Source organism: Leucopleurus acutus (genome assembly GCF_964270905.1).
Source record: "Leucopleurus acutus genome assembly, chromosome: 17".
NCBI lineage: Eukaryota > Metazoa > Chordata > Mammalia > Artiodactyla > Delphinidae > Leucopleurus > Leucopleurus acutus.
Window position 1 is genome coordinate 6,531,118 of NC_139159.1, and position 26,629 is coordinate 6,557,746.

General features: G+C 38.7%; 1 protein-coding gene across 1 annotated transcript in view; it reads right to left on the minus strand.

Moving 5' to 3' along the window:
- The window catches only part of TOX (thymocyte selection associated high mobility group box), a 297,453-nt gene that overhangs the window by 44,518 nt on the left and 226,306 nt on the right, over positions 1–26,629 (minus strand). The window contains exon 4 of the mRNA XM_082858836.1: positions 1,520–1,801. Coding sequence (XP_082714962.1) covers positions 1,520–1,801 — 282 coding nt within the window. The remainder of the gene's footprint in view (positions 1–1,519; positions 1,802–26,629) is intronic.

The following is a 26,629-nucleotide window of genomic DNA, read 5'->3' on the forward strand; positions in this document are numbered from 1 at the left end:
CTTCCCTGGTAGTTTCCAGGATCAAGGGCCTACACGCCAGAGCTTCAAGAATACTGAAAATAATGAAATAGAGCCAATAGAGCAGCCTTGCCTTTGTCATCAGGCTAAATAAATCTATGTGTCACTATCTGAGTTGTTAAAAGATTAGTGTAGCTAGCTACTGTTAAGTTAACTACGTAGATCAGAATCCCACGGTATTGCCATTTGTCTCCCCCAAAACAAAATTCTCACAAAGTGAAAAGAAAACAAAGGGCTGACACAAGTGACAATTCATTAGTGACATTAAACAAAGAGGAGGAATATGAAGTGTGCATGTAGCCACCAGTGTTTTTCACAGTAACCAGGCAGGGGTCCTTCTCACTGGGACAAATTTGGAAGATGCCTGACTGATAACCAAGGCAATAAAAAGATGATTTCGATATTCTTGACTGAGAGTATACTTGGTTATGATGCAGTCATTTGAAAAGGCTGCCTTGAATACTTTAAAGAACTAACTACCTTTTGTAGCTAATTTTCCAAAATAAGGACAATTACGACCCATCTTTTTATACAGATAACTTAAGGTGATGCAGATAGACAGACAGACAACCATACTGGCCTGGGGTTAACAACAGATACGTAATGAAACACCTAGGCTCCTTCTTCTGGAAGGGAGTCATCTAATATCTCTGGCCCTTCTTTTCTTCATCCTAAATATGAAATTTTTAAAAAAATAAATAAATTTATTTTTTGGCTGTGTTGGGTCTTCATTGCTGCACGCGGGCTTTCTCTAGTTGAGGTGAGCGGGGTCTACTCTTTGTTGTGGTGTGCAGGCTTCTCATTGCGGTGGCTTCTCTTTGTTGCAGAGCACGGGCTCTAGGCACATGGGCTGCAGTAGTTGTGGCACACGGGCTTAAGCAGTTGTGGTTTGTGGGCTCTAGAGCACATGCTCAGTAGTTGTGGCACATAGGCTTAGTTGCTCCACGGCATGCGGGATCTTCCTGGACCAGGGCTTGAACCCGTGTCCCCTGCATTGGCAGGCGGATTCTTAACCACTGCGCCACCAGGGAAGTCCCCTAAATATGAAATGTTTGGATAAGATGATCTCAAAGGATTCCTCTAACCACAACACACACACACACACACACACACACACAGCGCCATCATTATATCCCTGGGATGTTGCCTTCTTAAAATAAAGTGGTTAAATTGAAAGATATTTTGGAATGAGTGGTGAATTAAGCTTGATTTTGGATACCGAGTCCTACAAGATTATTTATTTTCCCTTACTCACTATGCAGACCCTATACTGCGTGGGTGCAACCTATTTTTATGTTTAATACATTTGCACTGAGAGGATTTGTTAGGAACTTAAAAATGCAATTGGACAAGCAGGTGATTTAATCCATTCGGTCCCCCACCAACGTTTCTCATTTGGACGATATAACTTGCATCCGCCATAGGTCAAGGGAAGTGCCCGTCAATAGTTTTTTTAGGCAGCAAGCCTTTCCTATTGGTCCCCAGAATAACCTCGTCATACCTTAGAGGTATCATCGCCTTCATCCTCATGCACTGAGCTGGACGGTGAAGGAGTTGCAGACTTGCTTCCGGGAGGAGACGGCGAGTTGTGGGGGACACTGCTTCCCCCCATGTTCAATCCAAGCTGAGCACTTAGCTGTGATTGGTTGATGGTGGTGAGCTGGCCATGCTGCATCATGCCTGGCTGCTGCCTGAGCTCTGCAGGCTGACCCCTTGGTCTCATGGCCGCCATCTGAGGATGGGAGCTATACTGACTTCCTTCTGGGCTCCGTATATCTTGCATCTGTAAAAGAAATGCAAAGGAATAATTTTTCACAAAACTTGTTTCTGGAAAAAATTTTTTAAATTCCTTAGGCTTTAAAAGTCCGTTAGGATGTCCTGCTAAACTATACACATTTCCACCCCGTCCCTCAGAGTAGGATAATCCTAACAGTATATATCACCCTGAATTTGAGAATTCAGTCAACATCACATTTCATTACTCAAGACCTGGTTGATTACATTTACAGTCCTTCTTTACACTGCAACGAAATGCAAACATATAGCATTAACAGCTATTTATGGTGTAAGTTTCAAAATACTGATGCTTATTAGAGTGTCAATATTATACAATTATTAGTGATTACAGCATTCACAGTAATTCATGAAACTCTATTTCTTTGATTCTCATCATTTAAAAAAGGTTTTGAAAGTTAAGCATACTATGGTTCTCAGTTTACTTCTATATAGGCTAGTACTGGCCAAATGATCTACGAACTTCCGACTCAGAACATTTACAGGCTGGTATTAACCAATTGATTAATTGACTATTGAAATGATTTGACTACACAGTCCGATTTGAAAGTAAAGCTCTAAAGTTGCAAGGTCACCATATTAATCCATTATGCTATCTGGGTCACTGCTTTTTAGCCTTAATGAGACTCACTCTTACAATTCAAGCAGTGAATTTCATCTCTGCAAGAATTAGAATTAAAAGCATTGGAGGATGAAGCTCTTAACATATCTAGAGGTCAAATGTGTTGTCAGAAGAGTGTGGTGGATTTCACTTAATGTTTCTCTGGCATTTTCAAACTTAAAATAATGGGGACTATTTTGTGGTGCTTACAGAAGCAGCTCAGTTTTGTTCACTCTGAAGGGCATTGGGGAGTTCATGCAGGTAGAGGGTTTATAAAACAAGAGAGAGAAAAAGAGAAACAAATGGAAAAAAGGAGGGCAGTGAAGAGATATATGTTAACGTTACATCTGGGAATGGAAAAAGTAAAACTAATGTTACCTTTCTCTATTTCATTAAAAAAAAACCCATAAAGTGTCAGATATTACCACCATGACATGGAAATAATGAAAAGGTCAATTAAACAACTTAGTCATAGGAATTTTTTTCTTTTGGTAATAAAATCATTTTCTACCAATGCTCTCTAGTCATTTTAACAACCTAGTTAGACCTCCCTGAAACTGCAGTGGTGACTGAAGAGAGGTGTCTGCCTGTGTTCTCTGTATTAGGTTTACTGTCTCCACCATAAGGCATCTTATTAGTCAATACCTTTTGACCTTTCCAAGTCTTGCTACTGCTTCATCTTCAGACTCAGTTCTAGGAATCCTAGACTCTGGCTCTCCTGGGTGAAGGGTTAGTCTGGCTCTATGGCTTTGTACCCATTGATTGCCTGGTTTAAATCAACCTTTTTCCCATAATTTAAACCACGTTCCTCCAATCCTTCAAAAGTAGCTCATAGCTCTCCTTTTTATGAAACCCCTCAGTAAGCAGGTATCACTATTCAGTGATACATGTGAGCGCTGCAGAGGCTCTAGTGACACGTTCTCAATCTACAGAAGAGGAGACTGAGGGGCTGTGAATGTCTGTTGAATAAATATATAAATGAATGACTAAAACCCAGAGATCTTAAATGACTTCCCCGAACCACACAGTTGGAGTTAAAACCTACATCTCTCAATTCCAGTCTTTGATACTTCCCACTGTATTAAGCAGCTGATGCAATATTTTACATATCCCAAAGAGAGAGTTATAGTTAATTAAAGATAGTCAAAAACACCCATCCAATATTGCCTACCCAAATCCATGGTTTTTATCTAGTCCATTCATGTTACCTCCACTCACATTTACTAAAATAGTTTTTGTTCCTGCTTAACTGTTCCTATAACTTCCATAATCTGACCTTCCCTGTGAAATAATACTAGCTTTCACAGTTATTCATAAAGTTGTGCCACTGAGTCTTTTTCAGGCCCATACTCTAAGGCCCTGAGGTCCTATTGTGTTCTTCCTTAGACCCTTAGCATGTAGAACTGGTCTCTCATTGTGGGCACAGAGTAATGGGTGCCCATAAAGGGCACTGTCCTATACAGGGCAGCTCCCTCCCCCAGCCCTGCACCAAATAAAGCACTCACACGCATATTCAAACATATCTGTTTGTAGAGGACACATTTTTAGAGCCCTGCAAATTAAAAATGTTTACTAACAAAATCATACTTTAAATTATCTTTCCAAACATATGTAGCTAATTGATATCTTTATTTCTCTGTCACATAAATCCCAGGTTACAAGCATGAACAGTTGTAACCTATCGGGAGCCCACTTCTCACCCTTTCAGAAATATTGTGGTTTCCACGTGACATCGCAGAAGATGATCTCTAAATTGACTTACACACAGAATTTCCAGATTTACCACTACAAATTTCACTTTAGAGCACCTATCTCTTCCTCCATTTTGTAATCCTTTTTATTGTTTTATCATGCTAATTAGTGTGGTGGGTAGATCTCTGAGAACTAACATTGTATTTCCACCTTTGTTATATTAGTAGAAGGAGGTGGGCATGGTGGAAGGGGGTAGGGAATCAATCTGGGTCGGGATCACAGAGTACTCAACAGGGTACCACTTTTTCAACAGACTCATCATTAGTTCAAAATATGGTGTCACCAATGGTGTTAGGCCAGCAGACAGCAGCTTTAACACTGAATCAAAGAATAATTTTCCTTTGTGGAGGGTGGCAAGCACAAATCAGAGAGCATACTCATCTCTTTAGGCCTCAGATGCACTTAGAAATAGATCTTAACACCCTTGGTGACATTTCTGAATTAGGAGTTTTTCCATTTCACCTTGCTTTGACAGAAGTCAGTTTACTATTTATCACTGCCTAATGTATAATATGGGGCAAAGTAAACTGGAGGGACTCTGATTACTGAAAACTAAGAATAATTAGTCAGCTCATGAAGGTAAGCAAATGTTCTGATTACTGGTTTCCTTCTAGGAAGATAGTGACTAACTACAGGTCTTAATGTGAAATACGAAACTTCAACTTGCAAAATATTATTTCCTGTTACTCTCCAGTATTTTCAACTTACCGTGAATAATTCACTTAAGTCATGCTTAATCTCAACTGCTGTTCTGATTCCTCCCAGCTCCTTCACTGACTTTATTCTTCTTACAACTTTCCACCCCTAAATGATTCCCTAACATTCTGTTTTTGAGTCGCATTTCTTCATCCAGCTAAGGTGCATCATGATTTTGTTAATGGGGAACGTTCTAAATGAAAACGTACAATTCTGGCCCAAACTCCAGGTCTAACTCTGCTAGATGTCACTACTTGGACATCACCCCTGCTGGAAAACCGAATAATGTCTTCTTTCTCAAAACTATTTTGTACTCTGTGTCCAATTTCTTTCGATGATACCTTCATCCTCCCTGTCACTTCTACTCAAAATGTTCTGGTAATTTTGGGTTCATTCCTTTTCTATCAAACTCTTGGGAGTTCCACTGAGTCTGCTCTACAATACCCGTTCCATCTTCCCTTCGTCTCACTCACACACCATTCACGTATTTCAGGCCTTCATTTCATCCTCACTTGCAATAGCTACTTAACTAAAAAGAATATCTTCACATCCACCCCAAAGAGTACTGCAAAATTAATCTTCACGAGCCAGACTCAAAACCTTCCCAGTGATATCTGCCTACCAAATTGAATCCAAACTGTTCAGCGTGCCATTCAAGAGTCCAAATGAACTTTATTCCTTATAAGTGTCCTTCACACACTTGATTGTTCAACCAAACCCAACTAATTGCTTTCCTTTGCCTCTCTCTCCCTTGAACACGTGTCTTTCTCTATGCTGCTCTTTCAGCATTCACTTTCTGAGCATTTGCTGTTTGAACTTTTGAAAAACAGTTACAAAAAAATACTTTGCTCAGTGATTTCTGGTTTGCACAGAACTTTTACCTACTGGGCCTCATAATTCCCCTCTGAGGTAGTCCTATAGAAATGGCTGTTTTGTACAAGTTTATTGAGAATGGTAGAGGATAAATGGTCTCAGATCTCTCTACCAACAAAGATTAAAGTAGAAATAAGTTTATTTTACATATTTGTGATCTTTTCACAATTCCACGACACCATTACCATATTCACATATCCAAACCCTGAATATACTGGGTTGGCCAAAAAGTGCCTACGGTTTTTAAGTAAAAATAAAAGACACATTTTTCATTTTCGCCAAGAACTTTATTGAACGACGTATTCACCCTTTTATTCCACTACCTTCTGCCATTTTCCAGGCAACTTCATAATTTCATCGTCCCAAAACATTTTATCTTTTTGAGCAAAGAACTGTTCCAGGTGCCTTTTTTTTTTTAAACATCTTTATTGGAGTATAATTGCTTTACATTGTTGTGTTAGTTGCTGCTGTATAACAAAGTGAATCAGCTATACATATACATATATCCCCATATCCCCTCCTTCTTGCGTCTCCCTCCCACCCTCCCTATCCTACCCCTCTAGGTGGTCACAAAGCACCCAGCTGATCTCCCTGTGCTATGCAGCGCTTCCCACTAGCTATCTATTTTACATTTGGTAGTGTATATATGTCCATGCCACTCTCACTTTGTCCCAGCTTATCCTTCCCCCTCCCCGTGTCATCAAGTCCATTCTCTACGTCTGCATCTTTATTCCTGTCCTGCCTCTACGTTCCTCAGAGCTTTTTTTTTTTTAGATTCCATATATATGTGTTAGAATATGGTATTTGTTTTTCTCTTTCTGACTTACTTCACTCTGTATGACAGACTCGAGGTCCATCCATCTCACTACAAATAACTCAATTTCGTTTCTTTTTATGGCTGAGTAATATTCCATTGTATATATGTGCCACATCTTCTTTATCCATTCATCTGTTGATGGACACTTAGGTTGCTTCCATGTCCTGCCTATTGTAAATAGAGCTGCAGTGAACATTGTGGTACATGACTCTTTTTGAATTATGGTTTTCTCAGGGTATATGCCCAGTAGTGGGATTGCTGGGTCATATGGTAGTTCTATCTTTAGTTTTTTAAGGAACCTCCATACTGTTCTCCATAGTGGCTGTATCAATTTACATTCCCACCAGCAAGAGGGTCCCCTTTTCTCCACACCCTCTCCATCATTTATTCTTTGCAGATTTTTTGATGATGGCCATTCTGACCAGTGTGATAACTCATTGTAGTTTTGATTTGCTTTCCTCTAATGATTAGTGATGTTGAGCATCCTTTCTTGTGTTTGTTGGCAATCTGTATATCTTCTCTGGAGAAATGTCTATTTAGGTCTTCTGCCCATTTTTGGATTGGGTTGTTTGTTTTTTGATATTGAGCTGCATGATCTGCTTGTATATTTTGGAGATTAATCCTTTGTCAGTTGCTTCATTTGCAAATATTTTCTCCCATTCTGAGGGTTGTCTTTTCGTCTTGTTTATGGTTTCCTTTGCTGTGCAAAAGCTTCATTAGGACCCATTTGTTTATTTTTATTTCCATTTCTCTAGGAGGTGGGTCAAAAAGGATCTTGCTGTGATTTATGTCATAGAGTGTTCTGCCTATATGTTCCTCTAAGAGTTTTATAGTGTCTGGCCTTACATTTAGGTCTTTAATCCATTTTGAGTTTATATTTGTGTATGGTGTTAGGGAATGTTCGAATTTCATTCTTTCACATGTAGCTGTCCACTTTTCCCAGAACCACTTACTGAAGAGACTGTCTTTTCTCCATTGTATATTCTTGTCTCCTTTATCAAAGATAAGGTGACCATATGTGCGTGGGTTTATCTCTGGGCTTTCTATCCTGTTCCATTGATCTATATTTCTGTTGTTGTGCCAGTACCATACTGTCTTGATGACTGTAGCTTTGTAGTATAGTCTGAAGTCAGGGAGCCTAATTCCTTCAGCTCTGTTTTTCTTTCTCAAGATTGCTTTGGCTATTTGCAGTCTTTTGTGTTTCCATAGAAATTGTGAAATTTTTTGCTCTAGTTCCGTGAAAAATGCCATTGGTAGTTTGATAGGGATTGCACTGAATCTGTAGATTGCTTTGGGTAGTATAGTCATTTTCACAATGTTGATTCTTCCAATCCAAGAACATGGTATATCTCTCCATCTATTTGTATCATCTTTAACTTCTTTCATCAGTGTCTTATAGTTTTCTGCATACAGGTCTTTTGTCTCCTTAGGTAGGTTTATTCCTAGGTATTTTATTCTTTTTGTTGTGATGGTAAATAGGAGTGTTTCCTGAATTTCTCTTTCAGATTTTTCATCATTAGTGTATAGGAATGAAAGAGATTTCTGTGCATTAATTTTGTATCCTGCTACTTTACCAAATTCATTGATTAGCTCTAGTAGTTTTCTGGTAGCATCTTTAGGATTCTCTATGTATAGTATCATGTCATCTGCAAACAGTGACAGCTTTACTTCTTCTTTTCCCATTTGGATTCCTTTTATTTCTTTTTCGCCTCTGATTGCTGTAGCTAAAACTTCCAAAACCGTTTTGAATAACAGTGGTGAGAGTGGGCAACTCTGACTTGTTCCTGATCTTAGTGGAAATGGTTTCAGTTTTTCAACATTGAGAAAGATGTTGGCCTTGATTTGTCATATATGGCCTTTATTATGTTGAGGTAGGTTCCCTCTATGCCTACTTTCGGGAGAGTCTTTATCATAAATGAGTGTTGAACTTTGTCGAAAGCTTTATCTGCATCTATTGAGATTATCATATGGTTTTTATCCTTCAATTTGTTAATATGGTGTATCACTTTGATTGATTTGTGTAGATTGAAGAATCCTTGCATTCCTGGGACAAATCCCACTTGATCATGGTGTATGATCCTTTTAATGTGCTGCTGGATTCTGTTTGCTAGTATTTTGTTGAGGATTTTTGCATCTATGTTCATCAGTGATATTGGCCTATAGTTTTTTTTTTTGTGACATCTTTGTCTGGTTTTAGTATCAGGGTGATGGTGGCCTCGTAGAATGAGTTTGGGAGTGTTCCTCCGTCTGCTATATTTTGGAAGAGTTTGAGAAGGATAGGTGTTAGCGCTTCTCTAAATGTTTGATAGAATTTGCCTGTGAAGCAATCTGGTCCTGGGCTTTTGTTTGTTGGAAGATTTTTAATCACAGTTTCAGTTTCAGTGCTCGTGATTGATCTGTTTATATTTTCTATGTCTTCCTGGTTCAGTCTCAGAAGGTTGTGCTTTTCTAAGAATTTTTCCATTTCTTCCAGGTTGTCCATTTTATTGGCATACACTTGCTTGTAGTAATCTCTCATGATCGTTTGTATTTCTGCAGTATCAGTTGTTACTTCTCCTTTTTCATTTCTAATTCCCTTGATTTGAGTCTTCTTCTCCCTTTTTTCCTTGACAAGTTTGGCTAATGGTTTATCTGTTTTGTTTATCTTCTCAAAGAACCAGCTTTTAGTTTTATTGATCTTTGCTGCTGTTTCCTTCATTTCTTTTTCATTTACTTCTGATCTGATCTTTATGATTTCTTTACCTCTGCTAACTTTGGGTTTTTTTTTTGTTCTTTCTCTACCTGCTTTAGGTGTAAGGTTATGTTGTTTATTTGAGAGTTTTCTTGTTTCTTGTGGTAGGCTTGTATAGCTATAAAATTTCCTCTTAGAATGGCTTTTGCTGCATCCCATAGGTTGTGAGTCATTGTGTTTTCATTGTCATTTGTTTCTAGGTATTTTTTGATTTCCTCTTTGATTTCTTCAGTGGTCTCTTGGTTATTTAGTAGCATATTGTTTAGCCTCCATGTGTTTGTATTTTTTACAGTTTTTTTTTTTCCTGTAATCGATACCTAGTCTCATAGCATTGTGGTAGGAAAAGATACTTGATACAATTTCAATTTTCTTAAATTTACCAAGGCTTGATTTGTGACCCAAGATAGGATCTATCCTGGAGAATGTTCCATGAGCACTTGAGAAGAAAGTGTATTCTGTTGTTTTTGGATGGAATGTCCTATAAATATCAATTAAGGTCATCTTGTTTAATGTGTCATTTAAAGCTTGTGTTTCCTTATTTTCTTTTTCTTTTTTTAAAAATAACTTATTTATTTTATAATTTATAATTTATAATAATTTATAATAATTTATATTTATAATATAATTTATAATAATTTATAAAAATTTTTATAAAAAATTTTTTATAAATATTTTATAAAAATATTTATATATTTATAAAAATTTTTATATTTTTATATTTATAATATAATTTATAATAATTTATAAAAATTTTTAATTTTTAATTTTAACTTATTTATTTATTTTTGGCTGTGTTGGTTCTTCATCGCTGTACATGGGCTGTTCTCTAGTTGCGGCAAGTGGGGGCTACTCTTTGTTGTGGTGCACGGGCTTCTCCTTGCGGTGGCTTCTCTTGTTGCAGAGCACGGGCTCTAGGTGCACAGGCTTCAGTAGTTGTGGCTTGTGGGCTCAGCAGTTGTGGCTTGTGGGCTCTAGAACGCAGGCTCAGTAGTTGGGCACATGGGCTTAGGTGCTCCGTGGCATGTGGGATCTTCCCGGACCAGGGCTCGAACTGAATTCCCCTGCATTGGCAGGCGGATTCTTAACCACTGTGCCACCAGGGAAACCCCTCCTTATTTATTTTCATTTTGGATGATCTTTCCATTGGTGAAAGTGAGGTGTTAAACTCCCAACTATGATTGTGTTACTGTCAATTTCCCCTTTTATGGCTGTTAGTATTTGCGTTATGTATTGAGGTGCTCCTACATTGGGTGCATAAATATTTACAATTGTTATATCTTCTTGGCTCGATCCCTTGATCATTATGTAGTGCCCTTCTTTGTCTCTTGTAACAGTCTTTATTTTAAAGTCTATTCTGTCTGATATGAGAATTGCTACTCCAGCTTTCTTTTGATTTCCATTTGCATGGAATATCTTTTTCCATCCCCTCACTTTCAGTCTGTATGTGTCCCTAGGTCTCAAGTGGGTCTCTTGTAGACAGCATATATACAGGTCTTATTTTTGTATCCATTCAGCCAGTCTATGTCTTTTGGTTTGCACATTTAATCCATTTACATTTAAGGTAATTATCGATACGTATATCCCTGTTACCATTTTCTTAATTGTTTTGGGTTTGTTATTGTAGGTCTTTTCCTTCTCTTGTGTTTCCTGCCTAGAGAAGTTCCTTTAGCATTTGTTGTAAAGCTGGTTTAGTGGTGATGAATTCTCTTAGCTTTTGCTTGTCTGTAAAGGTTTTAATTTTCTCTGCCGAATCTGAATGAGATCCTTGCTGGGTAGAGTAATCTTGGTTGTAGGTTTTTCCCTTTCATCACTTTAAATATTTCCTGCCACTCCCTTCTGGCTTGCAGAGTTTCTGCTGAAAGATCAGCTGTTAATCTTATGGGGATTCCCTTGTGTGTTTTTTGTTGCTTTTCCCTTGCTGCTTTTAATATTTTTTCTTTGTATTTAATTTTTAATAGTTTGATTAATATGTGTCTTAGCATGTTTCTCCTTGGATTTATCCTGTATGGGACTCTCTGTGCTTCCTGGACTTGATTGACTATTTCCTTTCCCATATTAGGGATGTTTTCAAATATAATCTCTTCAAATATTTTCTCAGTCCCTTTCTTTTTCTCTCCTTCTTCTGGGACCCCCTATAATTTGAATGTTGGTGCATTTAATGTCCCAGACATCTCTGAGACTATCCTCAATTCTTTTCATTCTTTTTTCTTTATTCTGCTCTGCAGTAGTTATTTCCACTATTTTATCTTCCAGGTCACTTACCCGTTCTTCTCCTCAGTTATTCTGCTATTGATTCCTTCTAGAGAGTTTTTAATTTCATTTATTGTGTTGGTCATCATTGTTTGTTTGCTCTTTAGTTCTTCTAGGTCCTTGTTAAACGTTTCTTGTATTTTCTCCATTTTGTTTCCAAGATTTTGGATCATCTTTACTATCATTACTCTGAATTATTTTTCAGGTAGACTGCCTATTTCCTCTTCATTTGTTTGGTATGGTGGGTTTTTACCTTGCTCTTTTACCTGCTGTGTATTTCTATGTCTCCTCCTTTTGCTTAACTTACTGTGTTTGGGGTCTCCGTTTCACAGGGTGCAGGTTTGTAGTTCCTGTTGTCTTTGGTGTCTGCCCCTAGTGGCTAAGGTTGGTTCAGTGGGTTGTGTACGCTTCCTGGTGGAGGGGACTAGTGCCTGTGTTCTGGTGGATGAGGCTGGATCTTGTCTTTCCCATGGCAGGACTGCGTCCGGTGGTGTGTTTTGGGGTGTCTGTGAACTCAATATGATTTTAGGCAGCCTCTCTGCCAATGGGTGGTGTTGTGTTTCTGTCTTGCTAGTTGTTTGGCATAGGGTGTCCAGCACTGGAGCTAGCTGGTCGTTGAGTGGAGCTGGGTCTTAGCGTTGAGACAGAGTTGTCTGGGAGAGCTCTTGCCGATTGATATTATGTGGGGCCGGGAGGTCTCTGGTGGACCAATGTCCTGAAGTCGGCTCTCCCACCTTGGAGGCTCAGGCCTGACACCTGGCTGGAGCCCCAAGACCCTATCAGCCACATGACTTTTGGGAAGTCTGAGGTCTTCTGCCAGTGTCCAGTAGGTGTTCTGTAGGAGCTGTTCCACATGTAGTTGTATTTTTGACGTATTTGTGGGGAGGAGGATGATCTCCACGTCCTACTCCTCTGCCATCTGGAAGGTCCTCCCCAGGTGCCTTTTACAGTCTTCCAGGGAACTGAAAGTTTTTCCATTAAAAGAATTTTGTAAAGACCTAAATAAATGGAAATCCAAAGGTGCAGTGTCTGATGAATACGGAGAATGAATCTGAACTTCTCAGCCAAGCTGTAACAGTTTTTGTCTGATCATCTAAGAAACATGTGGTCTTGCGTTATCCTGATGGAAGATAATGAGTTTTTTGTTGACTAATTCTGGATGCTTTTGTCAAGTGCTGCTTTCAGTTGGTCTAATTGGGAGCAGTACTTCTTGGAATTAATCGTTTGGTTTTCCAGAAGGAGCTCATAATAAGGGACTCCCTTGCAATCCCACAATATACACAACATCAGCGTCCTTGGATGAAGACCAGCTTTTGGTGAGGTTGGTGGTGGTTCATGTCACTTACCCCAGGATCTCTTCCATTTCACATTACTGTACAGTATCTACTTTTCATCACCAATCACAATTTGTTTTAAAAATGGAACGTTTTCATTATATTTAAGTAGAGAATCTCATGCGGAAATATGGTCAAGAAGGTTTTTATTTTTGCTTAACTTATGTGGAACCCAAACATCAAAGGGATTAACATAACCAAGCTGGTGCAAATGATTTTCAATGCTTGATTTGGATATTTTGAGTACATCGGCTATCTCTCACGTGGTATAACGTTGATTGTTCTCAATTAATGTCTCGATTTGATCGCTATCTACTTCAACTGGTCTACCTGACCGTGGAGCATCATCCAGCAAGAAATCTCCAGCATGAAACTTTGGAAACCACTTTTGACAAGTTCGATCAGTCACACCACCTTCTCCCTACACTGCACAAATCTTTTTTTTGCATTTCGGTTGCGTTTTTACCTTTCTTGAAAGAATAAAGCAAAGGGACTTCCCCGGTGGTCAGTGGTAAACAATCCTCCTTCCAAAGCAGGGGACACAGGTTCGACCCCTGGTCGGGGAACTAAGATCCCACGTGCCATGGGGCAACTAAGCCTGTGCACCACAACTACTGAGCCTGCACCTCAATGAGAGAGCCCGCATGCCACAACTAGAGAGAGAGAACCCACATGTCTCCACGAAGACCATCCTGCGTGCTGCAACTAAGACCCAACACAGCCAAAAAAAAATAAATAAATAAAAAATAATTTAAAAAGAGAAATAATAAAGCATAATATCCCAAAAATGTTGTTTCCTTCCACCTTCAATATTAAAATGGCTACACAAAAATTCACCCATTTTGATAAGTCTTTGTTTAAATGCATGCTGATATGACAGCTGTCACATATGATCTAACAAAATTGTTTTGAATGAAGTTAAAGACAACTAAGTACTATTCTCATAGCCACCTTACGGAAGAAAATCAATGAACCTTTTGGGCAACCCAATATTTTGAAGTGAAGTTCAAAAGTCAGCTCATCTACAAAGCTTTAAGAACCTTCTTATTATGAACCGCCAAAGCATTCTGTTTATACTTTCTTTGTGGGACACTACTTTTAAATTTCTTAAACGTGTACTCCTAGACAGTAATCATGATTTGTACATGACTAATGCATTTTTCAATCCTTCCTGAGATCTCTTTTACATTAGGTTACATTAGGTATTCCAAGTATTCAAAAAATACCTGCCTAGTCAGTACATAAATGAAGAAATAAACACTACAAGTATAAACTGACTTTAACCAGTTTGATGATCTTTATTTTTTCCTGTGAACGTCATCTAGCATTAGTCCCAAGATGAAAAGAAAATATGAATAATGTCTGCTTCCATTTGTGGCAGAAATCTCAAGCTGTACCCTCTACCACTCATTTACTTTTGTCTGGAGGGACAGGCCTCCGGTAGTTGGCTGTCTAGCTGGAAAGCTGGCTAACAGAGGGCACTGCCTCCTTCCTTTGCAGCTCTGTATGGCCATGTGACCATGTTTTGGCTACTGAAATATAAATGAAAGTGCTGGGAGGTACTTCCAAGAAATCTCATTGAAGGAAGGGTTCACATTCTTTTGTTCTTTTCTGCTGGCAAAAATGTGGGTGTGATGATTAGAACTCAGGAAGATGTCTCGGACCAGGGCCCTTAGGATGTTGGAGGCACAGGAAAGAAGCTTGAGTGTCCGATTATCATGAAGACACCGGACCCTGGACAACCTACTTACTGTGGGAGTATTTAATGTGGAAGGGAAGAAAATGTCAATCTTTTCTCAGTGGTTTTGAGTTTCCTGTTATACGTAGCGGAACTAATCTTGACTGATACACCCTAATAGATTATAAACTCAAAAAAGCAGGGATAGAATCTACTTTGTTTACCATTTTAGCCCTAGTACCTAGCACAGACCTTGGCACATAGTAGATACTCAACACATATTTTCTTGAGTTCCACTGAATAGATGCTCAGGTACATTTAAGATTGATGACTCTGGCTTCACATAAATAACACCACAAACCCTTGATCTTTGGGAAACTACCTTTGCTAAATTCTCAGGACTCAGATGTCTCAAGGTACTTTCTAACCTGTGTCTGAATTTCTCATTTTGTTTATTTCAAGCCCAGTGAGCTTTGTTTTTTCTTGGCTAAAAGTCCTGCATGTTGTTGGTATTTTAATTTTGAATGGCTCTTAATATTTATCTCCCCATTGGGGAAACTCAATCCATTGAAAATGGATGCTAGATTTCACTTTTTTGAAAACGGGAACTGTTTCCTTAAATTCTACAGATTGTTACTGAGGACCAATATTGTTCTTTAATTATGGGAGTTAACAAATGTCAATTAAAGTAATGGAGGAAGATTATGATGATGAAGATTATGATGAACTCCACTGAGTTCCTTCAAAACCTTTTTCCAATTAATGGAAAGCAAAAGCTCAGTTAAAACCAATTAGGAAACCAAAGTAGATATCATGTGTTCTCCCTCATGATCTGCCTTGTAATCCATGGCTTGATGCTAACACCATGTTCCTTTCTCCCCTGGCCCATACCTACAGCGTAAGAGCGCCAGGTTGAGGATACTGCTTGAGTGGGAAACTTCAGGCACGCTATTTGTTACATATTTCAACACGTGTTCTCACGTTATTTTTCTTGGATTCTCTTTGAAAAGGAAAAGAAAAAAATACCCAAGTTGTTCATCTCAGATTATTTTAAAAAATGAGTAACACTTTGGTATAACTAATACCAAAAGAAAAGAAAGATCCTTAAAACAACATTAGTTGTATTCGTGACAAAAGGGCGTTAAAATCTCACACTTGAACGGCACCAGAACAAATGAAGGCCTGCGTTTCAGCATTTAAAATTGTGTGTTTCACAATCCTTCAGAGTCTGTTTTCTTCTTTCAGATATCAGCATCCTTCCCAGTCCAACATGTGAACCTCGAAAGCTATCATTATCGCTGCCTCTAGCAGACAATCCATATCAAAACAGTCGTACACATAAAGCTCTAACGATGTCTTGGCTTTCTCTGCTCTGATCCAGCTGTTTGAGTGAACAGCAGTTGGTGAACAGAGCCTGGAACATGGGGAGCCCCGAGGCCTTATTTGCTAATGCGGCTCCACCAGCTGCTGCCTTCTGTGGGCTTTGTGGGCGAGGCCTGGAATTTTGCCAGTTGCAGCAGGAACAAGAGAACGTGAGGAATCTCTGAAGCCCTTCCGTTTACCCCTGTCTGTCAGAATTTGACACCCTTTGCTGTTGAGAACTTTTCCCAGGGCTATGAGGAGACCCCGCCGGCTTAGGCTGTGACAAGTGCTTACTCTCGGTCCCTTTTGTACACACTATCAAACACACACCGTCCTCAGCATCGAAAGAAAAACTTCTGAGCCTTGCTCTTGGTACCCCATCCAGCCTTGCATGATTAATCAGGCCAGGAAGGCTAAGCACTTCCATTTTTCTTAGGAATAATGCACTCTAAGAGGCTAGGAGAGGAATGTAAATGTTGATATTATTTAAGTCCCCAATTTGATTACATATTTTTGCCAGGGATTCAATTAATATGTAAATGTATACACCCAGACAATTCGTGGGTAAATTTAATAGTCAAATTTTATTTATTATTTTCCTAAATGCATTTCCAAGAGAGAGCTAAATTATTTGTTGTCCAAATTAGATCATTTCTATGTGATCTCCTCGTGTGATCTATTTATTATTTAAAAACGTATTTTAAATAAACTTTAACACTCTCTGTTATTAGATTTCTGATTCTGAAGCCTGATATTTAATATCAGAAGAGGGGAAATCTGGGAAATACATATGCAGTTCGAAAGAAAGATTAAAGACTTTTATGAAAATGTATTTTTATCCTAATATTTGGTCAGAATAACTTGATTTCAACTCTGAAGTTCCTAAAAAATTGTTTTTGAATTTAACATTCTACTTTTCTTCCAAAAGACAATATAAACAAATAGCGTTCAGGTTTCTTTACAGTGCACTAAAATGGAATACTTATAGTTTAGTTAGGATAATCATCATAAAACTATTACAAGAAAGCAAGAACTCTGGAGCATAATTCATTAAATATTTGCCGAAAGCTCAGACACAGCACTCTCTAGAATTACCATCCTTGGGGAAGACTAAAACCACCTCGGAAAGCAAGCACTCATGTCCATGTGACCTTCCGTAACACCTGACCATCCTCCACCCTCAAACTGGGGTCTCTCCCTCATCGTAGCCTCTTCCATGAATCAGGACCCTTATTACACAAGGGATTTGATATGATAGAGGAAAACATCATTGAAAGTTTTAAACATCATGGCTAAAATTTATACTGGCTAAAGATCATTTTAAATTAAAAAATTTTAATTTAATTAATTTTTTTGTATGCTCTCCCAGGGATGAACCAAAGATCAAACATCGAAGACAGAAAGCCACAGAAGGAGGGAGGACCCCCAACCTCTGAATGTCCCCAGTGTCTTTGCCAGGTCCTGACCCTCCCTGACAGAGCCTGACTTCTATTTCTGTTACATCCCATAGATCCAGAAAGAAACATCTTAGTTGCCCTAGTGTATGCATCCGGATTCATTTTTACAAACTGGAAAAGCAATTCTGCATCATTTTATTTGATTTCTTTTTCTTCCTTTTTCCAGATGGGAGGTAGTGTGCTATGGTGGAGGAAACCCTGCTCATGACATCATCAGACTAGCTCTGATCCTAATGAGCTGTCTTACTTTTTTTTTTTTTTTTTTTTGCGGTACGCGGGCCTCTCACTGTTGTGGCCTCTCCCGTTGCAGAGCACAGGCTCCGGACGCGCAGGCTCAGCGGCCATGGCTCACGGGCCCAGCCGCTCCGCGGCACGTGGGATCTTCCCGGACCGGGGCACGAACCCGTGTCCCCTGCATCGGCAGGCAGACTCTCAACCACTGCGCCACCAGGGAAGCCCTGTCTTACCTTTAATAATTAATCTGGCCCTCATTTTCCACCTCTGCAAAATAGGTGGATAACAACATTTCAGCAGCAAATATTTATTGAGTGCTTACTCTAGAGGCACTGCTCTAGGTACCAGGTAAACAACAGTGACCAGGTACACTGAAATCCCTCCCCTCCGCAGCTCGTTTTCCAGCGGGGCAAACAGACAATGTGATAAATAAGTGTTAGACGTAGTTTGTTTGATAGTGGTAAGTTTTAAAGAGACCAACCTGAGAGAAATGTACCGACCTTAATGCTTGCTTCTAAGTGCACTTGTGAGGATTACCTAGAATAAAAACTATGAACATGTTCTGCCAGATGTGAACTTATTTTGTGGTTGGCGCTCACATGCATTACCTTTTGTGGAAGAGGCTGATGTTTACCTTTTGCTATCAACCTTGCGTCACTTTCCCTGACTAGTTCTCTTTCATGGTGAGCCACTGACATGGTTGTGACCAAGCGTTCTGGCTGCCCAAAGCTTGCATCTGTGGGGACCTTCCCTGGGATAAGCCGGGCAGCTCATGTCACAGAGCACAGGGGTTCACTGTGAGAAAGTAAATAGCCCAGATAACGGTTGAACTTATAACCCAGATTTTAATAGCTCCCTGATCAAGGCTAAGAGGCTAACTGGTAGATAAACAGTTCAAAAAAATTTTAATGCATACAAATGGATTGCAGTTCATAGTATACCATTCTCTCCCATCAACCCTGTACATACAGTCTCTCTTTTGGATCACAATGATGACCGGGAGGTTACGGGGTAGAGTGATGTCTTCTAACTGCACAGTTGGAAAGATTTTTTTTTTTACTCAAATCGAGGCACTCCATTTTTGATTGCTTCATGCCAACACTCTGTCTCTTGCTGTTACTGCTAAGCTATCAACATTTCAGTGTTACCAAGCTTCACACTGTGCTTCAGGGAGCCCTTGAACGGGTCCCTCTGCCCAGCTCAAATAAGGGAGACACGAAAATGTACAGTGGGCGAGCTTGACTCTTAGCTGACAAGGAGCATCCCTCTTAATTCCAATTCATGGCAGGACATGAAGTCTCAGGGACTGGAATTTCTCCCGTAACTATCGATAAAAGGGTTTGGGGGACCATGTGGTCCACCCTCCGTTTCCCCAGACATCTGAATTAGCAGTTCCTACACACTTGTACACTTCTGGTAATAGGAGTCTATGAGTCTGCTCTGTGTCTGCCGTGATTAGAGTCAGTGAAGCCCTTTCTTTGTATAGATCCTGTCTTTCACATCTGCACTGCAGAGTGTAGGCAGCGCTTTGTTCATGGGGCTAAAATCTTATATTAACGTGTATTCAAACATGCTAATGTCTGTTCACATTTCCTCTGCTTTGATGTTCTCAGAGAAGGGACTGAATAATGTGCCTTATTTTCAGAACTCTCTCAAAGGATTGTGTGCATTGGAACAAAAAGAATGGATTGGAAGAATAGGTGATAAGACAATTGGGAAATGTTACGAGACATGCCCTGTGGGAGCTGTGGTTTACCTAGGAGAACTTGCTCTGTATATTTATAGCATCACAAGTCAGCTTAAATGGTTTCTTATATTATACTTAAACCTGAAAATTTAAGTGAATGTCATAGTTTCTACTGGAATATTAATGGGATGCTAGTAAAAGTGCAGATGTCAAGTGGAATATTGACATCTTAACATCAGTTCAGAAAAGTGATATTTGACTTCATTTAGAGGCTCTTAAATCATTAGATACACATGACGTTCCCTTAAAAGTGTATCTCAAGAAGCAAAATTAAAACCTTGTAGTCTGCTTGGCCCAGATAGCTTCCCTATGTAGAATATTTGTATGCTCCCAACTTAGTGGGGACTTGAAGAAAAGTACAATTTTAAATTAGTATGTTATTATGGAAATCTTCCAATAATCCTTTTAATAATGTATTATAAAACAATTAAAATAGCCTTTCTAAGATAGGAAAGGCTGGAAATCCTCTCCTATTGAGTATAATATTAATAAATTGGTAAAATCAGTCTAGGAAAATTACAATGTCTTTCAGTTCCTTTGAAGTGTCTGACTTGGTAAGTGACCTTAAGCCCCTTTAAAACAATTAAAAGATTCAAATATTTGTCTGCCAAAATTTTATAGCATGTTAGGTAATGGGGTGAATGTAGTTATATATAGTCTCTATATTTCTGGGTATACCTAATTTAGTTAATATTAACATTACTCACTCATTTATGCTTTTATACACTTTGAGTCATATAAGGTCAAGGTCTCAAAACTAATCATAAAACTACAGAATGCTATTCATGCTAATATAATAACTCTTTCTTTAAAACAACTGCCAATAAATTTCATTATAAAAAGTTATTAAAAGGGTTAAAAACCTATTAAATGTCAAAGAATTTGCCTGACTCAAACTTCTAATAAAGAAAGAGAATAGGCTTTCTTTCTGAATTATTTAAATCTTTACTGACTGTGCATTGAACCATGAAATTAGAAAAGTGTTATTAGAAGTGTTCTCTGGTTTTTATAAAAGTTGGAGCCCAGAATGTATCAAGCTATAGTCTTTAACTAGACTAGTTAAAGCTGTAGGTTTTTAATCCCAAATATATGGCTTCTACTGATATAAAGGTCATAATTAAAACTCTAACCTGTAACTTGGTGATAATAAAATTATTATTACAGAAGCACACATGTTCATTTAAAATATATGAGCTACATGTTCCAATTTTAATTTGGACAAATATTTTCATTTTTTTCAATCTTTCAATGTCCACTAAACTGATGTTTGGGGGTGTCCTTTAAAAAAAAAGATGGTTGAAAGAACTTACTGGGGAAGATGTGGCTAGAATCTCGAATGACTGAATTTAATGCACTGATTCCTTGGGGAGGAAATTCAATTCGATATGTTTTCCTGCACACTTAAGGTAGGCCTGGTACTATTAGAGGCCCTCAGGGAAATAAAGACAGATATACTGTCCCTGTGCTTGAAGAGCTCCCAGTGTAGGGAGACATACTATAATACAAGTCAGAGGGGATTAATTCCTGTAGCCGGAAGTACCTTACTGTAGAGTTGCAGGGGAAGGAGTGTGACTTCCAAGTAAGGGACTAATGGTTGACAGATGGTTCTGAAATGTGCAAATAATGCTGCAACAAGGAATGTGTCTGCATTGCATTGAAACTGTAGTGAGCACCACTGAGAAGTAAGAGTGCTTTTCAACATAAGAAGACATTTGGAAAACGGAAATGCATAGAATTTACCTCTGGAGGCTATATTATTGACACTAGACACACCATCTGATTGTCATGGTCACCATATCTGCTGTATTTTCATGAAAGTAATGATTTGCCTATGGTAATATGAAATAAAATTGAACAAAAATAAAATAATTATGTGGCTTTTCCACTAAAGGATGATTTTTAAATATTAAAAATTCAATGCACAATCAAATCATATTTTTAAAAAATGTGACTAAGAGCAATCTGATAGTTTGATTTCTGTTTGGGAATCAGCAATTTGACTTTCAAGTGTTTTATCTTCTGAATCTTCGGATGCCTAGAGACTTAGTCTGTAGTTTCAAGACTATAAGTCAGAATATATTCTGAAGTATCAAGGTGTTCTAACTGAAAGAAGCCAATAAAACTCTCTAACATTTGATGCTACATAAGCAGAGAGACCATTTTATCAGTCCCCAGACCATTTTATCAGTCCCCAAATATGGGCCTGGGTTCTAAAAAAATATCTATGGGCACACAAACACCAGCCATTTTCACCTGGATCTTTACAACATTCATTTCATTAACTAAAAATGTTGCCACATAAATTACGCTTTCACGGAACAAGTGGATCTTGTTTTCTTTATACTGCCCCACCTGTCAATCAGCGCCATTCACTTGTTAGTGAAGTATGTTACCCAGAAGGAAGAAAGAAGCAAAACACTCTGTGAAAGGAGGTAAGTGCACAAATCTTACTGTAGGTCTAGGTTGGGCTCATGGATAAGTGATATGAAAGCTTCAGACCTCTCTGAGACAAAAAGGAAAAGTACAAGGAGTATAAAACAGATTCCTTGTGGGGAATGAGCACTGAGTGGACATCATTTGCTTAAAAAAATAAATTTCCTTTCTCTTTAATAGTAAAAGTTAGCTAAATGGATGCTTGATGGGTTTATGAGAGCTGGTATCAGGAACTCTGAACAGAAAAGAAGTGCTTTCTACACATTACATTCAATTTTTGATGAAGACAACTTTTCCACCTGATTAATCATTAAGTGGCATCTCTCCCACCTGCTCTCCCTGAAGAAGTGGTGGATGGCTGGGACACTGGGGGAGCTGGTGATCTCGAAGCACAGTAAAGGGGGACCCAATGTAAGTTTAAAAAGTGGTCTGCAAAGGGTTCATCCACAGGAGGGTGATGAACACGTGTGTCGATGATAATGATTCTGACGTGGCCTCTGCCCTGACAGGAAGGCTGTCTTAGAATAAAAATTCACTTAAATTAGCAGCAACTCTGCATATTCATGCCCATAATCTGGGTAACATAATTTCGGTAAAATGTGTAAAAATTCCCAGGAAAGGGGGTGTCTCTTTTAATTTAATTTAAATTTAGTGTCTTGGTTTTTTGTTTAATTCTTGTTAAAAATTGTTCTAGCTACCTTTGCCCACTTTTCTGCAACTGATTCTAAATGAAATGTAATCCATATTCTTTTTATCAGGAATCTTGAAGGATTTCAAAAGCTTGGATCTGCCTCTCAATAATCATTTTGTAGTTCTGTGGCTGTGGAAAGTGAACTAATAGTTTGCTGAACTAATAGTTCGCTGACGCATCCTTCCTAGTGAACGTTTTTCTGATCTTTAAAGTGCTATGTGGCAAAAAAAAAAGTAAAATAAAATAAAAAGTAATAGTGAGCTGAGAAGTCTGCTTGAGTGGACTCTTGTTAACAGAAACATGCCAGGGGAACTTTGTTTTTATATTAGAAGTTATACTCAATTTATTATTTTATTACTTTTTCCCCTAAATTTTAGTAATAGCATTGATGTATTTTAACAACAGAAAAGAACTACTTCACCTTAGGTAAAGCCTAAAAGCCTGTATTTAGGCTAAATCCATATACTAACAGAGTTATTTAAACAACAAAAACCTGTATTATAAAAGAGTTTACTTGCATCTAGTACATACAGAAATTGCTGTATGAGAAGGTATACTGACATTTCATCAAGCATTGGTTCAAAAGGAAAGCCCAACAAGAACAGAGTTCTGGACATTAGAAAGGATAAATAATTTCAAGATTTGCATAATTACAAAGCTGATAACCCCAAACGTTTCAATGCCACCAGAATAAAAACAGGAGCATTGTGTATTACGAAAATTTAATTGCAACAAAGTAACTGATAAAAACGACTGTTGTATTACAATTTACTTCTGGAGACATTAGTAACTTTTATGCTTAAGCAATGCCATGGGAGCATCTAAGAACATGTCTCCAAAATTATACACTGCACCCAGAAAAAATGTTCATTGGTAGAATGGCCACTTAGAATAGTAGTAGAATCTTACTAATTGGTCAGTTATATATTGATACTTAATATTCTGCTGTCCCCTTATTCCCTGATAATAAAATAATCCAAATATCAATGCCAAATCGAGTAGCTTTTAAAAGAATGTTAAATATGTGTGCTACTGCAAGACAAGATATTTCTTGCAAGTTATGAAAAATGCACTTTGCTCATGGGTAAAATGTAGTTTAAGGATATGGAAATAAGCTCACAGTTCCTCTGTACTGTATTTACAATTTTGTGTCTAAAACATATTTAATATCTCTAGCATAATTATATGACCACAAGATGACAATCCAATAAATGGGAAAAATCTCAATTACATTGATCAACTGAAGGGAAAGAGAAAAACTTACAACATTAAAGTTTAGAGCCTATTATAAGGGAACAAGAAAGAATATCTAGCCAGCAGTTTTTAAATTTAAAACCATCTGATCATTTTTCTACATTTATAAAATGTACACCTACATTTATAAAAGCTAATAGAAATTTCCAGTTACAATTTATTTTCTGAAGAAAAAAATGCTCTTGGAAAAGACAGAAGTCAGAACCTTTTAAAAGATGCATTGCATTTTATTTCCTCTTTCACAGGCCAGGGGTATTTTAGTTGAAGACTGGAAATATTTGTATTTTCATGTTCTTTTTTTAATGAAACAGGCAGATAGCTTTTTTGGGGCTTATGTTCCTTGTCTTGTTTTCCCCCAAAACTTTCACTGGATGCTCACTGTTTGTGGCACGCACTCAGGTGTGGCCTGGATTTGGTGGCGGTGGGGTGGAGGGAAGAACTGACTGGGGGGGTGTCAAGATGAATAAGGCTCTACCCTTCGGTCCCTCGAAGGCAGCCTCCTCAGAGACACTTGCCTTGACAGGCCTACCAAAGTACATCCAACCTCCCCATCCCAGGCATCTTTTTCACAGCATGATGACTATCTACAATTATCTAGGGCAGAGCTCTGCAAATTTTGACATGCACACGAATCCCCTGGGGATCTTCCTAAAATATGATCCTGACCCAGGGAGTCTTGGGAGGGGCCTGAGATTCAGGGTCTCTGACAAGGTCCAAGGTGGTGCCAATGTGGCTGGTACATGAAGCCAAGTTTGAGTGGCAGGGCACTAATCAGTGTGTTTGTGATTGACTTCCCTGACCAAACTCTGAATTCGTAGAGCAGGGTCCTTTGCCTGCCTTGTTTGCTGACCTTTCTCAGTGCAAGACTCAGGTACCCCGAAGAACTGGGCTCAGGGAGAATCATGCAGCAGCAAACTGAACTGCAGAACCAGCTGGTAAAGCTCCCAGCTCTCCCAAGAGAGTTTTGTCTATCCTTTGTGGATCCTTTTGCTTGTTTTTTTTTTTTTTTTTTGGCGGTACGCGGTCCTCTCACTGTTGTGGCCTCTCCCGTTGCAGAGCACAGGCTCCGGACATGCAGGCTCAGCGGCCATGGCTCACGGGCCCAGCCGCTCCGCGGCACGCGGGATCCTCCCGGACCGGGACACGAACCCGTGTCCCCTGCATCGGCAGGCAGACTCTCAACCACTGCGCCACCAGGGAAGCCCCTTTTGCTTGTTTTCACGCCGGGAGATTATGGTATAGAATTACCGACAGACAATGGGGCACTCTGACCTGGATTTTCGGTGGGTGGACTGATGAGAATGTTACTTCTTGCAGGTCTCAAGCTATTATTAATTAACTGGGGATGAGGAATGGGGGCACCTCCAGCCACCAAAAGTGACAGTTTATTGGCTAATGTGGGAATAAACCGTGACTCTTGGTCTTCAAAATTTTTCAAAATATAGGGCACAACCTTCCTAAAGTAGTTAAAAATTAGTGATTTAGAATTTCTTAACATGTAAATAACTTAGAAGACTAAGTGAAAATAAATTTTTATTTAATAAAATAAAATTTGTGTAATGCGGCAAAAGCACTGCTTAGAGGGAAATTTATACTGTTAAATGCACATATCAGAAAAGGAGAAAGGTCTAAAATCAGTAACTTAAGTTTTTATCTTAGGAAACTAGAGAAGGAAGAGCAAGTTAATTCTAAACCTAGCAGAAGAAAAGAAATAATAAAAATTAAAGGGAAATCAATGAAATTGACAACAGAAAAACAATAGGAAAAAAAAAATCAACAAAGCCAAAAACCAGTTCTTTCAGAAATCATTAAAGTTGATAAACCACTAGTCAAGTTAACCAACAGAAAAAGAGAGGACACAAATTACCAATATCAGAAGTGAAAGAGGAGTCATCACTACAGATCCCCAAAGCACATTAAAAGGATAGTAAAGGCATAACAGAAAAAACTCTACGCCCGCAAATTTGACAATTTTGATGAAATGGAACAATTCCTTGAAATTAAAAAACTTCCAAAACACCTACAGAGAGAAATAGATAACCCAAAGAATACTATATCTATTAAATAAATTATTCAATAATTAACAACCTTCTAAAAGTAGTCACCAGGCCCAGATGGTTTCTACAAAACATTTAAGGAAGAAGTCATACCAATTCTCCAGAATACCTTCAGAAATTAGAAGCAGAGGAAACACAGCCTAACTCATGCCATGAGACCAGAATAACTCTAATACCAAAACCAGATAAAAACACTGCAAGGAAACTATAGACCAATAACTCTCATGAACATAAATGTAAAAATCATCAATAAGGGCTTCCCTGGTGGCGCAGTGGTTGAGAGTCCGCCTGCCGATGCAGGAGACACGGGTTCGTGCCCCGGTCCGGGAAGATCCCACGTGCCGCGGAGCGGCTGGGCCTGTGAGCCATGGCCGCTGAGCCTGCGCGTCCAAAGCCTGTGCTCCGCAGCGGGCGAGGCCACAACAGTGAGAGGCCCGTGTACCGCAAAAAAAAAAAAAAAAAATCATCAATAAAACATTCATAACTTGAATCTAATAATGCATAAAAAGAATTATACACCATAAACAGGTAGAATTTATCCTAGGGGTGCAAGGCTAGTTCAACATTAGACAATCTATCAGTGTAATCCAATACATCAACACACTAAGAACAAAAATCACATGATCGTATCAATAGATGCAGAAAAAGGTGTGAAAAATCTAAACCCATTCATGATAAAACCCTTGGCAAACTAGGAATAGGAAGGAACTTCCTCAACTTCATTTAAAATATGTACAAAAACTCTACAGCTAACATCACACTTAATGGTAAGAAACTGGATGTTTTCCCCCTAAGATCAGCAAAAAGGTAAGGATGTCTCCTTTCACCGCTCCTATTCCACGCTGTACTA